Below are 13,769 nucleotides of genomic sequence, written 5' to 3' on the forward strand. Positions count from 1 at the left end.
AGGGGTGGAGTTGGGCTGTAAATTCTGCCTCAGTAGCATTCTGAAGCCCTGTGGCAGTGCCTCTCCCCCCTCCCCGTTCATTTACACTTCTCTCTCTCTGTGGTAAAGGATAGGGACAAGGTGACTACCCCCCCCCCCCCCCCCTGCACCCCAGACACGTGAGAACCACAGCATGGTGTGATGTGTGCCCGTTAGGTCTCTCACGTGGGCGTGCTGTCGCGCTCTGCCTGTGATTAAGGGTCACATGACTCTTTGAGTCACCTCCAGCCGGCAGACTGGGGTCAGCTAATGACTGACTCCAGCTTTCCCTCCCTGTCCTCCATCTTTCTCCCCCAGGGCCCCCCTCCTTTTCTGTCCCCGCGCTCGACGGTGTCGCTTGCTTCCATTTAATATGCTCTGTCCTTGAGGCAAAAGGCATCGCTAGCCTGTCTTGGGATACCTCCCTCCTTAGGGACATGAAGTACTGCAGATGTAATTCCGCATTCGATTACTAATGCCTGCACCCATGGTGCACGGCGACGCAATTCTGGGTCCGATTAAGCAGGTCTGTCCTTGAAAGAGTGACGTGGGTCTGTATTTTGTTAGCTGAGGCTGTCCTTGGGAGACGAAGTACAGTTTACTGAATTATTATGAGAGTTAGGCTTTGGATGAAGAATGAAACAGCTCTATTCTTGATTTTTGGGTCTCTGCAGCTCTGTGTGGGATTCTGAGGTGATGATTAAAGTCTTGCGGATTTAATATCTCAATGGACAAAGTTCAATCGTAAGGCGCTTGTGTATCTTTGGAGACTGGGCCACGTGAAAATGCTCTCAAGCACTAGAGTCCAGCTAGACAGCAGCGTATTCTTTCTCCCGTTAGACCAGCCAGCCCCTCTAGGAGGCGCCAGTGGGCTATTCACCTGCAGAACTGTGCAGAGGTCATATTCACGTTAAATGTGTGCTTGTGTGACCCCAAATCCCCATTTCAAAGTGGCATTGCCCCGACACCAAGCACACACACGCAGCTGAGAAAAGTCATAAAATAGATTTATTTAACTGAGAACAGCAGAATTACAGCACACTCTCCCAGCAGGTCTCTGACAATATTGCTTATCTTAAAGGCTTAAAATAAACTCTGCAATGAACAGATTTCTAGAGAAAAACACACAAGTATGTTTAGTTTATGATGGGAAAAAAATGAACAACTGGCATAAATGCTAGATTAATTAATTCCTCTGGTCCATTCATTCGTCTGCCTCCAGTCACTCTGTGACCCTCCCCCACCTCCCCCCACCATTGTCTCAGAAAATGCCAGAAGGAGATTCTAGGAATAACACAACATAAGAATCATTTGCATAATTTGCAAAAGAAAAAAATAAATTAAAAAGCTGCCAAACTAATAATTCAGCTATCGCCTGGGGCAGAACATGAGATGGGAAATGTAAATCTGAGTGGCCTCACATGGCCATTGCGGACGCGGCTGCCACGTTTCGTGGGACTGCTGAGCGCAACTGCGTGTTTTGCTGACGGGTGGCGACAGATTTTGGGGGGGTCAGACCGAACTGCAGTCTCCGGGAAGCTGACGGCAGATTACAAAATGAGGGCATGTCACCTCGGCCACGAGGTGCTTGTTTATGGCTACATCCTATTTCCTGAATTGCGACATGGTGTCGTGTGACTTTTGCGTGTTTGGACCCGTGATGATTCACAGCAGGTCAGGCATGGAATCTCAGCCCCCCCACCCAATCACAGGAGGTGTTGGGGAGCAGGGAGGAATTACTTGCACTAAGGTGGGAAACAGACACATGGAGGGGGGTGGGTTATGAAGGTTAAAGTTCTGTGCTTCTCCAAAGGGGGTGGAGTCAAGCCTGGGTGGGTGTGGTCATGACAGGGGGTGGGGCCATCAGGCTGATGTTGCTGATATTCACTCGAAAGAGGCGCGCACAGTGCGACCCTTGAGCGCCTGCGGGGGGCGATAGTTATCCACCATGCAGCATGGCTCCTCCCCCTCGGAGGTAAACAGGAGGCTGCGGAATGTCTCCATCTGTGGGGAGACGTAGTGGGAGTTAGGACAGGGTGGGGCGGGGGGGGAGGAACACGTAGCTACCTCATCACCCTCCAGAAGGCACCATAGTGGGGCTGCCTCTCACTAGCCTGCAGAGGCATAACATACAGACAAGGTCAAGCAGAACACCCTGCCCGAGATCAGAACCCACAACCTCAAGGTGCTGGGGCCGGAGCAGGAGAGAATCGGGACACAACGCCACTCATAACATCCCGGATCTCAGACGTCGGGATCCCTGCAGCCGACCCAAAAGAGTGGCTGTAACTGAAGAAGACGTTGGCACTGGCTGCTTGAAAGGTTCAGGTACAGCTTGTCTTGCGTCAGTTTTGACGAGTGCCAGGTGAAAGAGAATATGGTTGAGGAGCAAGAAGATAAAAGTATTCGCATCTGGTTTCACAAGCCAGACCAGATAAAAAGTTATATTTAGAAGCTCACTCACATAAACTGTGGATTATATTTGTTTCTAAGCAGCAGGAAACAGGGGCATCAAAGAGGAGAGGGGGCGGGGCCTAACCTGGTCAGAGCTGACACTGATTGGTTCCTTCAGCACAATCCAGGTCACACTCTCCAGCAGCGGGGGCGTGGTCAGGGACCCGTCGTAAGTCCAATAGTCCAGAGAACCAGGCAGCAGGATTGAGGGATCAAAGTCTGTGAACGTTGTCTGCTTGCCCTGGAGTGAAATGGATGCGAGAGCTAAAGGTTAATGCTGGGTCAGGTTGCCACGGTAACAAGCACCAGGCTATCGGGCCATCTGGGCTTCCTGGCACAGTCCTACCTTGGTCTTGACAGCATCCAGGACATCGAGAAGCGTTTGTAGATGTGGATTGGCATCACCGATCTGACAGAGAAGCACACGCATATTAATAACTGATTCAAATAACAGTCCGTCCATCCATTCATCCACACATCCATCCTTCCCTCATGGTACTAAAGATCTTGTACTTCCTAATCTGGTCCTCAGGACCCAACAGTAAGTACTTGTTTTTGCTCCCTCCGAGCTCCCTGCCAGTCAGTCCACACCGGGAGCTAGATGGAAGCAAAAATGTGGACTGTCTATGGCTGCCTGAGGACTGAATTGGGATACACTGTCCTGGAGGAACCCCCAGTAACAGATAGCCCTTGAGATAGGAGACGTTATTCATGTCTTAGTATAGTGAACCACGAAAAGCACCAAGGCAGCTGTGCCAGGAGTGAAACCCACCTGGAGGAAGACGCCCACCACAGCCAGGCCGTCTGGCTGAGCAACAGCCTCTGCGAAGCTGGGGTACTTAGTGTTCCAGTGCACCAGATGGAGCTGGGGTTGAGAAGACCTGTTAAATTAACTGTAGCAAGCGATGAACAAAACTCAGGGCAAACAGATCTAGCTTTTGCAGTGGCCATTATTAGTCTGTCTGTCTATGTCTGTACACAACACCTTTCCATTACGATTCTGGATCGTGACCCGAAGGTGGCAGGATTCCCGTACCTCAGCTGAGAACTTAGTCCCATCCACTGTGTGCTCTGAGCCCCTGTCGTCACTCGCCCCCCAGTGGAAGTGGAACTGCCGCAGCCGGTAGGTTCCTGAGATGGGTCCCCCGATCAGTGCTGTGGGCAGAGACCCGCACAGTGGTCAGTTCTACCCAGAAGGTGTGCATCTCACATCCCATCAAGTGTTCCAGACTCCCGAGTTCTGACCTGAATGGTATCGACATTAATCTTTTATTCTGTGAAGGGGCAACGTGCAAAACATCTAACCGTACTGTCTTGGATACGAGACAGGCTCATTATTCTCTCCATAACACAACCAGTCAGACCTCTCTCTGACAACGGGGATCAGCGTTGAATGCACTCGCTGATAGCGCAGTGGCAAAGAGACGTCAGGTCATTCTGTGTAGCTTTGTAGTCCTGTGTCGTTTTATGTTTCTCCAAGGTCCTGGAGAAACATTGTTCCGCTTCACTGCGTACTGCACCAACAATATGTTTGAGGTGACAAGAAAAAGCCACTCGACTTGTCTTAAAGTGGAAACTATTAATAGATGCCTAGTAATTATGTGTGTTGCACGCACCAAATACTCCAAATTAAACTCAACGCTAACAACCTTTGACCTGGTGGCTAAGTACAATCCGAGAGGGTGAACTTACGGCACGTTAGCCTCTCTTTTTATTATCGACGATTGATGACTTATATTAACGAAGACTATCTCACTGCATCAAAAATCGACCTGGAAACTCACACCTCTACGCAGCCCCTGGGACACTTTCTGCCCGGTAGACGTTCCAAGACTCTGAAGACGGTGGACACCTAACCGAAGAAGTCAGCTTTTTACTGTTATTATTTTTTTTGTCTTATTCAGCATCGTCCTGCATTTCACTGTAGATGCACGCGTTTTCTGCTAAGGCTTCACTGACCATGAACCCAAACCAAGACCCCGAGCGGCTGCAGCCGTTACATAAGATCCGGTGGTGCTCAGTTTCCTACAAGCGTTCTCTTTTCACAGCCTTTCCCGTCGTGCCAGACTAGGTCAGATAAACAGGATGTATTAGCTACAATCTGCTCCACATTCGCTGCCTTTTGAAGGTTTCTGCGTGTCGATGTGTGTTCGTAGGACACATTTACTTGCGTGTTTGCGCATTTAACTGTGGCTGCTGTTGACTCCTTATGGTAGAAAGTTTAAGTTTTTTTATTTTGATTGTGTACCTGCAATGTTACTGTGTATATAAAATTTGTGCATGCATGGTGGACACTGATCAGTATCTTAGTGCAGCTAATCCTCCAGTACCACAAGTAGCATCCCGAAATAGAGTTGGATTAATTTGAAGGCTTTATAAATGCAGTAAACGGAAACAGGCCATTTGCCAAGTACCTATGCTACAGCTGTAGCGGCATTTACGTTAAAAAAAAGAACAAGGAAAATTGACCTTGAGGAGGATTCAAGGACACATTTAAATTATATTACCATATAGGCCTATGCAAAAAAAGTTAACATCTCTTTTCAGAATAAAGCTCACGGAGATCACGACTCGAAGCGAACCTTATAACATCATTTTAATTAGTAGAGCGCGATCATTATTAAATATGGTTGATTATACACATTAAACGTCGTATTGTTTAATTAGTTCCCTCAAAATTTCACCTGGACTACAATTCATCTGGGTATATATTACTGTGTGTATATATGATAATTATTTGGTTATGCGGCATTTAAATGAATAACTGGTCGTGCAGATGTTACAGGTTTTTGCAAATCAGGTAATAAAACCGCATGCATTCAGAAATCCATTGAGAGTCGCGAAGGCGCTCATTCATTTGCAGCAGGACCGCGGTAGGCATCGTCCGTGCGAGTGGCCAGTACACCGGCTTTTAAACTGCACCGGCACACTAACTTGAAGTGTCGGTGTCGTCGGCGAAGTCCACTTGAATGGAGCGGCCGCTGTTGATGATGCTGCTCGAGGTGCTGGGGTCGTACTTCACGGTGAGCGGCTGCAGGTCGGAGTCGTACTGCGCCGCGCCGGGACAGATGTCTATGGGAGATTGCCGGGGTCCATCGGCGATGGAAAAGTTTTCGGCCCATTTGTCTGGTCCTGTGACAGAGCCGTGGTACACATGTCACACCTCTGCACCACTTTGGCCAAAATGCCGATACAGGATGCACAGTAACCCGGGTCGAATATGAAGGTTTTAATATAGAGGGTTATTCTAGGAGCCGATCTCATCGATTAGAGCATCTGACTCCTGCTCGCACCTGGCAATGAAAACGCACCTTGCAACCCTGCAGTAAGCCAAGCCGGTCACCTTGAAATCTAAAGAGGGGGGTTACATAATCCACATGCTATAACCTATTACCCTCCATATCCCCGTGTATCTCCGCGCCGCCAGTTGCCGTTTCCATTAATACTAACGCTGTGGAAATGAATCAGCTGACTTAAAGCAGCAGGCAGAAAACGCCGCAGCGCGGATCTCACCGTTCTCCGGTGCGTATCCCCATCCTAGAGACATGGTGGCCGTCGGTGCGCCTCTGCTTCTCTAAGCCCGCTTTCTGACACCCTCGGCCAGCACTTATATAGTCTCCTCGGGCTGGTGCGTCTTCCAAGGCAGTGGGTTTGGCCACATGATCCCCGTGAGCTGCGGGAGGAGTTTTTTTTAAAGATATGAATCGATGAGCCGTCCAGTCTCTTTTCCCCTCTCTGCATGGCCGTGTCTCCTCCACCCATCACTGGAGTGCATCATAAATGCACGCATGGCACAGTCTTCTCGTGCTGGAATATGAGTCACCTGTCACGTCCCGGCCATGCTCGCTATCCGGGGTTGTGTTGTCAGCACGAAAAAGGGTATAGGGGATCGATCTTCCGTCCGGCTCCGGCGACATTGCGACGAAAAGGCACCGCTTTCGCTGGCGACCAGCGCAAACATCAAGGCAATGCCGCCTTCCGCAATCCGACACCGCGTGTGAAGAAATGCCTGCTTCCGTCGGCACTTAGGAAAAGAAAACCCACTCAAAGCAAAAACAGATACCCCAAAATCCTAGTATCTGATGGAAGTAATAACTGCTGAAAAGGTGGCTCCGCGCATATTGATGTGGTATCTCCAACAAGGCGCGCTATCCGACGATTTCAAGCTGCCCTCTCCGAGCACGATTGCTCTTAAATCGACAATGAACCACTGCCCATAAACCGGCTGCAATTACTATGGGTCAGAGCAGCGAATAGCTGCTGGATCCTATTATTATTATTATTATTATTATTACTTCCCGGAAACAATTAATTACAAACTAATTACATCTTTCAATAAATACTCATGGCTGGTGCTATTTCTTCTTTGTCAGTATATTAAAGATGAGTTTAAATATTTGCAAACTAGCGTATTAAATAGTAAAGACGTATTACGCAATTTAGACACAAAAATGTGTACTCTTTCAATATTAGCCTGTTTAAACTTGTTTGACTAAGAAATAAAGTTTATCCAGTCTTCAATCAATCAGCAATGAACAAATTGCCTTAAATGATGGTTTATAATGTTGAGTGGTGTCCTAGGCTATATAACAAAAATAAAACTATTTTTATTACAATAAAAACATTATAATAATAACACTATTGCTACCGTATTGCAGTGTCCCGCACTGTCATGAGGGGTACGTCTATCAATTTGTCTAAAAATGTACTTGTGTAATAAAATACTGGACCGTCCGCATATACCAAGAAAATAAAAAAGAAATGCCCAGATCGTTTTATTAATCCGTAAATGCACAATTCCGAATGCAATCATATATTACAAACTATATTATCTCTATCTTAAGAGCAAACGTGTTGTTTTTGGACTGGAATCCCACCCATGATGTACCGCAGTTAGAAGATCGATGTATATATGCTGACTTTCATTTGCTGTGACATTTGCCTGTTTTCGCAATGAAACTTTAGCCGTTATTGCCACCTCGTGGTAGACAAACAAAATACACCGCGGAGCGGACAACAATACAGCTCACGTTGTATTTAGGAGACACTTTTATTCAAGGCGACGTACATTGTTGAAAAAGGGGTCATACAGTCCCTGGAACAATTGGGGGATAAGGGCCTTGCTCAAGGGCTTAACGGTGAGATCACTGTGTTGAATCGGGGATTTAAACCCGTGAGCTTCCGACCACATACAGCTTCCGAACCCGCTTGCCCCCCCCCCCCCCCCCCCCCCCGCACGGGCAAATTATTCTTTATTGTACCTGATGATGGAAAATTCCTGTTACGAGTTAAAGAAACTATAACAGAAATACACGTTGAAAAGCAAAGGACGATTTGGTTAGGGCACGCATTGCCGTGAACGCATATGCACAGGATTAACATGTCGCCAGGGCAACGTTGGCTAATTCATACTTGAAGAAAAGCCGATTAAAATGGTAATGTGAAAGCTTGAGTAATAAGGAAATAAAGTGTATTTAGAAAAGCACATCACGTGCAGGAGTAATGTCCATGTGGATTGGTGTATAGCTCAGCGGATTAGGGATCTGTATCCATCCCCCGTGAGTTCAAATACCCTGAAATAGACAGTTAAATTACTTCATGTATACTGGTTAACCACGCTGTTTGAACCCTCCTTGTATGTGACTTTCGTCATTTAGCGTCTACTAAATGGAAAAATAAGTAACGTCTCAGTTATTTCAGGCGAATTTTTTCCCTGATCTGCACACCAACAGGAACGATTATTCTATAGAGTAGTACGTGGGGAAACTCCAATCCAGTCGCAATTGTGATCTTCCGCATTAACCACGTGCTGCGGAGTCTCAGCGTCCTTGTGTACGGCCGTCTCTTATTGGTGGAACCGCGGAGTCGCATGTCAATTACGTCATTGCGACAATCTACACGAGGAGTCGTTGTTGCCAGTTAAGGTATGTATTAAATTCGTGTGTTTATATATATACAAGTTACGTCGCACAGGTTAGTGAGTAATATCTGTTGCCGCAGTTATACCAAAACGTTTGGAAAAAGTGCGTCAAGATTTATTTATCAGTGTTAAAGTGGCAGCTTCCGATGTACACCGAAACTATTTCCAGTACGAACTTGTCAAACTCATATTGGTAGCGAGCCAACCAGGTCAATTACTTGTCTTATTGAAGTTTATCTTTTTCTCTTGTCTCCTTTGGATGTCGTGTTTCTGATGTAGATCTACTGATGTAGTTAAAATGATGTGATCATAGTAATAAATCAGTATATCTATCGGCAGCTAATCATGGCCAAAAACAAGTCAAAGGGTCAAAAGCAGAAGAGCGTGTTTCAGATCGCCAACAAGCCCATGAAGAAGAAAAATAAGGCGAAGTCTGTCACCACCAGCCTGAAACATGTAAGTCTATCGTGATTGCTCATCGCCTGTTTTGTAATGAAGCTTGTTTTCTTTTTCATTGTACTTATACAAATTACACAAAATGAAGCCCCGGGGCGAATAAACCTCCATGTTGCTATCACATAACGTGGCAGACCCTCCTGGCACCGTCCCCTAAACTCCGGATCCTCGGCTGCTTCCCCCTGTTTTAATCGGTTCTGAGTGATATCGATCAAAGAACGCGGAACACGGTTGTATCAGCCGTTCAGCTGTAACGAAGCTGAGCATTGACCATTGTGCTGCACACGTATTCATGAATGAGCTCAGTGCATTGGAAATATTAAACTATTGGTGTATTTTCAGTTAACGGCAGGGACATTGTAGAGCATGGATACCCTGACAGATTCAGGGGGCCCGGCACTTGTCAGGGACCCCTGAATACATAAAATTATATATAAAATATGGGCAGGGGGGGCCAAGGTGACATTTTGTCAGGGGGTCCAGAATTGCTAGATACTCCCCCTGCACTGCCCCCTGGTCAGCAATTAGAAGAAATTAGTGTAGTCTTCCTATAACTTTTTTGAATCCAAATAGATATAGATGTAATTTTAGAAAATAGTTTTTTTTGTGCACTTAAAGAAGTCGGTGACTTTTTTCCTATTTGGATGGATCTTATTTTACTACATCCCACTGAAAATAATCTGGAGTCGCTACTAGACACATTAAATTGCAGGGATGTCTGAAGCAGAACATTACTGTTTTTACAGGTTGGGGCTGAAGGTAAATAGTCTGATTGTTTCACTGGTGGCTTGTCATTTTCACTGCAGATCAATGCCATGAAGAATGAAAAGGTGGACAGCCTGAATAAAATATTCACTGATGTCCAGTGCGAAATGCAGAGCGTGTCGAAGTGCACGGCAGACAAAGAACCCAAACACACACCGCAGGTAAAGGGAGTCACGTCGCTTGGCAGGAGGTCATTTTACTTTAGCATTCATGTCAATGAAATACACACCTGTAAATATCACTTGGATTTCTATAGAATGGCTTACCTCTGAGATGTGGAAGGCCTCTATGTTTATTTCTCACCTTTAAGACGAATGTGTCTTCCTTTTTATTAGTCTGTTTACCTTCATCCTCTTATGCAAGGAAAAGGGAATGATCTGAATTTAAAATTAATGAGTTTTTAAAATCGGTCCACGGATACATGACTCCTTTTTACAAGATAAGTATCTTGCTACAATGAGAAAATGGACAGGATTAATTTTTGTCATGGTGGTAGCAGTAAGCCCCACTGAATGATTAAAGTTTGATACAAAAAAAACACATTAGATGGAGGCGAGCTGACCAGAATGGTGGGTGTTTTCCGGAATTAACAGATCAAGCAGCTTCTGGTTTATTACACACAGGCTGTGCCGCGCGCTTTGTTCATAATGCTACAGCAATGTGTATGAACACATGACCTGTAGTTCCCCCATTGTCCACAGGTTGCTAGGGAACCGCCGGGAGAAGCAGCCAATGTGGACAGCGCAGCCCAGCTCCTGTCCCAGCTGTAGCCAGGAGGCAGTCCCTAAAGCCATGTGGGTTTGGGATTGTTCCCCTTCCCCAAAAGAAGGAGATACCGACTCTCAGAGGCACGGCAATGTCCCAGAGGAACCCACCGGTTAGCTGGATGACGTGGACCCTCTGCAGGGAATGATCAGTGCAGTTTGGACATGAAAGATATTTACCGAACTTGAATTAATGTACAAAACACCACCTTATCCTTCAGCGTCTCATGAAAATGGGATGAAATGGTAACATCAGGCCTACATGTGTAAGATGTTAGAGATGTGTGCAATAATCAGTGAGGTGTACTGCACTGAATCTACTCTGTGGATCCTGAAGTCATAGCAAGATGCACGTCAACTGCTTGTGTGAATTAGCTCTGTTTTTTTTTTTTTTTACATAAGTTTTACATACTTAGCAGCTCAATCTCTCAACTGCCATAGATAATCTACAAAACTTTATTGAACCCCGAGGGTTAATTCTGGTGCACACAGCAGCAAGGTACGTAGTGTAATGCAAAACAAAATACACAGACTGCACCTACTGCAACCTAAAAGGTACACAAATACTTGAAAACAGAATGTTTGGTATATACTTGTACGACTGCTTCAGAAGTCAGGATGTAAACTGCTTTTATAAAACATAGAGAGATGTGCATCATTCTTAACCTGCTTACTCTACAGGCGTCGTTGCGTAGCGAGTAAAGGCCAATTCATGCTTCCCTTTTCCCACGTGTATTCTCAGTTGCGAGTGAAGGGACCTGACGTGATTTTCATCAACATGGCTGGTTGCAGTCGGTGGGCGTGTAGCCCAGATAGATTTTTACTACTTTTATTTTTTAAGGAGGCTGGATGACTAACCTCGCAGTTGAAGGTTTGATGCCCACAAGGGGGCTCAATAACATTCTGGCTGATTGGCTTGATGGTGCTCTGCTTTGCTCCGATTTCTGCTTTGCACACTCTTGCCATTCTCTCGATGAGCTTCAAGAGGTAGTCACCTGAATTGGTTTTCCAACAGTCTTGAAGGAGTTCCCAGAGGTGTTTAGCAAGTGTGCAAAGCAGTAATCAGAGCAAAGGGTGGCTATTTTGAAGAAACTAGAATATAAAACATGTTTTCAGTTATGTCACCTTTTTTTGTTAAGTACATAACACATGTGTTCATTCATAGTTTTGATGCCTTCAGTGAGAATCTACCAATGTCATAAATGGTCATAAAAATAAAGACAGCACATTGAATGAGAAGGTGTGTCCAAACTTTTGGCCTGTACTGTATACAAAGTGCTCATATATGTGAGTGTGTATATATAGTAAATATATATAATATGACGTGTGTGTGTGAAATTATAAAAAAACTAATAAAAAAGGATGGATTAAAGAAACACAGGACACTGTGACACAGGACACTTAATCCGACCCCGGATTAAGCGGAAGATGATGGATGGATGGAGGACACTCAAATCAGGTCATTTAGAAAAGGTAGGTAGTTTAAAAACAAATAATACACAGAAAGAACCTGAACTAAACATAATGCATGTGTCCATATAAAAAAAATTATATATTTTTGTAACCGTTTAAATACAGTGATGCTACAAAAAAAATAAAATATATATATATGGGGCAGCATGGTGGTGCAGTGTTGCCTCACACCTCTGGGACCCAGGTTCGAGTCTCCGCCTGGGTTACATGTGTGCGGAGTTTGCATGTTCTCCCCATGTCGTCGTGGGGTTTCCTCCGGGTACTCCGGTTTCCCCCCACAGTCTAAAAACATGCTGAGTCTAATTGGACTTGCTAAATTGCCCGTCGGAATGCATGTGAGAGTGCATGGTGTGTGAGTGTGCCCTGCGATGGGCTGGCCCCCCATCCTGGGTTGTTCCCAGCCTCGTGCCCATTGCTTCCGGGATAGGCTCCGGACCTCCCGCGACCCAGTAGGATAAGCGGTTTGGAAAATGGATGGATGGATATATATATATATATATATATATATATATATATATATATATATATATACATTCACACACACACACACAGACATGTCATACCCGGCTTGTCCGTCCTCGTGTGTGCCCCCCTGATTATCCACGTGTGCTTCCCTGATCTTGCCCAGCTGTGTCTGATTATTTTCTCCCAGTCTCGTCTATTTTAGTCCATGTCTTGCCTTAGTTCTTTGTCCGTCATTGATGTTTGTCAATGTCAGTGCTAGTGTTTCGTCCTGCCCTACCCGTACCTTTAAATATATCCCCAGTTTTCCCCGTACTTTGCCTGCCTTGCCTGCTTCCTGCCCGTCTGCCTGCCCGTGCGATCACCTGCTTATGAAAAAATGTGATAGTTCAAGGAGTACGAATACTTTTTCAAGGCACTGTATTTTCCTCTGTGCACTATTTTCTTGCTGCTGTCTGCACCAGAACTTCCCCTAGGATCAATATAGTGAATCATAATTTTGATCTTAAACTGTCCAAAGCTGATTTGACTGTCCAAAGCCTTTTGGTTCTTAATTAAAAATAGCTCCTTTCCTTCACCTGTAACCCACTGTAATCCCTTCTATCCCTGCCTCTGCAGACTTGACAGAGCAAAACTGCCAACAATACAAGAGGTAAAGAAATGTAATGTGAAATTTGAGGATCCAGGTTTTCAGCACCACAGACAGCAGTTCGACTTACTGTCATTTAATGGGAGCTAAACCAGAAACCAATATATAATATATCATGCAAGGATGTTTGTATTTCATTTTGACCAACAGGTGTATGTTATGTATGTTATTTTTGACACATCCTTTGTTCCACCTTATCTGATATGTATGGGCTGCTGACAGCTGAGACAAGCTGCTGTGTTTTTGCTGCAGAGTGCAAAGTGGGCGGTCCTGGTTTTTTGATCCGTTACATCACACTCTGGGAGGGTCACTGATTGGTGGGCTCTGATGGGGAGGTGTGACCTGAAAACCACATACCATTTACTTTTATTAAAAAAAAAAATCCCAAGTGAAAGTTGAACATAATGAAGGACAAATATGTGAATTGAACCAGCAGGTGGCAGCAAAAGTACAAAGTAGTGGTTGCACAGTTCCCCACTAAACAATCCATCCTTGAAGTTTGTTCAGTCATTGTTTAATCATTTTAAGAGGATTAATGAGCTTGTATATTTAATCATAATTCCCTAAGACCCATGCTTTGTATTGGCCCCTCCCTCTACTTCTCTCTGATTGGATCCCCTCTTTCTACCGGAGCTCCAGTGCAGCTGAATGGCGATGATGGTGCAAATCAGATAAAACACACCAGTCCCAGCTTTCAGTACAGCACCCAGAACCTGCTCCCACCTGTCAGACATATAATACATCAGTGTGTCTGTCAGTCACACGTATCACATTTAAACCTGAAGAACAAAACAGTGAATCTACTCTG

The 13,769-nt window shown here is 45.3% G+C and overlaps 3 protein-coding genes across 3 annotated transcripts in view; 1 reads left to right on the forward strand and 2 right to left on the reverse strand.

Annotated features, from left to right (window-relative positions):
- Positions 1-1,007: 1,007 nt before the first annotated feature.
- LOC125740834 (carbonic anhydrase 1-like) lies at positions 1,008-6,600 on the reverse strand. The gene is made up of 7 exons (XM_049012551.1): positions 5,986-6,600; positions 5,407-5,604; positions 3,509-3,627; positions 3,245-3,337; positions 2,819-2,881; positions 2,558-2,713; positions 1,008-2,022 (listed from the first exon to the last, which is right to left on the reverse strand). The coding sequence occupies exons 1-7, from the start codon at positions 6,017-6,019 to the stop codon at positions 1,903-1,905; spliced, it is 783 nt and encodes a 260-aa protein (XP_048868508.1). The 5' UTR covers positions 6,020-6,600; the 3' UTR covers positions 1,008-1,902.
- A 1,655-nt stretch (positions 6,601-8,255) lies between these two features.
- Positions 8,256-11,616, forward strand: rbis (ribosomal biogenesis factor). Its single transcript, XM_049012562.1, has 4 exons — positions 8,256-8,396; positions 8,732-8,848; positions 9,655-9,774; positions 10,315-11,616. Exons 2-4 carry the CDS (start codon positions 8,738-8,740, stop codon positions 10,381-10,383), a joined length of 300 nt encoding a protein of 99 aa, XP_048868519.1. The 5' UTR covers positions 8,256-8,396; positions 8,732-8,737; the 3' UTR covers positions 10,384-11,616.
- A 1,709-nt stretch (positions 11,617-13,325) lies between these two features.
- LOC125740822 (polymeric immunoglobulin receptor-like) overlaps positions 13,326-13,769 on the reverse strand; it is a 65,395-nt gene continuing 64,951 nt past the window's right edge. Inside the window, exon 7 of the mRNA XM_049012521.1 lies at positions 13,326-13,684. Within this exon, the coding sequence (XP_048868478.1) occupies positions 13,525-13,684 (160 nt within the window). The 3' untranslated portion in view covers positions 13,326-13,524. The remainder of the gene's footprint in view (positions 13,685-13,769) is intronic.

This window comes from Brienomyrus brachyistius, chromosome 4 (genome assembly GCF_023856365.1).
Source record: "Brienomyrus brachyistius isolate T26 chromosome 4, BBRACH_0.4, whole genome shotgun sequence".
Taxonomy (NCBI): Eukaryota; Metazoa; Chordata; class Actinopteri; order Osteoglossiformes; family Mormyridae; genus Brienomyrus; species Brienomyrus brachyistius.

Coding starts and splice junctions, on each gene's coding strand:
- LOC125740834 (XM_049012551.1), bottom strand. CDS start 6,019: ATGTCTCTAGGATGGGGATACGCACCGGAGAACG. Junction 5,605..5,985: donor GGGATACGCACCGGAGAACG/GTGAGATCCGCG, acceptor GCTCTGTCACAG/GACCAGACAAATGGGCCGAA. Junction 2,882..3,244: donor TGGTGGGCGTCTTCCTCCAG/GTGGGTTTCACT, acceptor CTTCTCTGTCAG/ATCGGTGATGCCAATCCACA.
- rbis (XM_049012562.1), top strand. CDS start 8,738: ATGGCCAAAAACAAGTCAAAGGGTCAAAAGCAGAAGAGCGTGTTTCAG. Junction 8,849..9,654: donor TCACCACCAGCCTGAAACAT/GTAAGTCTATCG, acceptor TTTTCACTGCAG/ATCAATGCCATGAAGAATGA. Junction 9,775..10,314: donor AACCCAAACACACACCGCAG/GTAAAGGGAGTC, acceptor CATTGTCCACAG/GTTGCTAGGGAACCGCCGGG.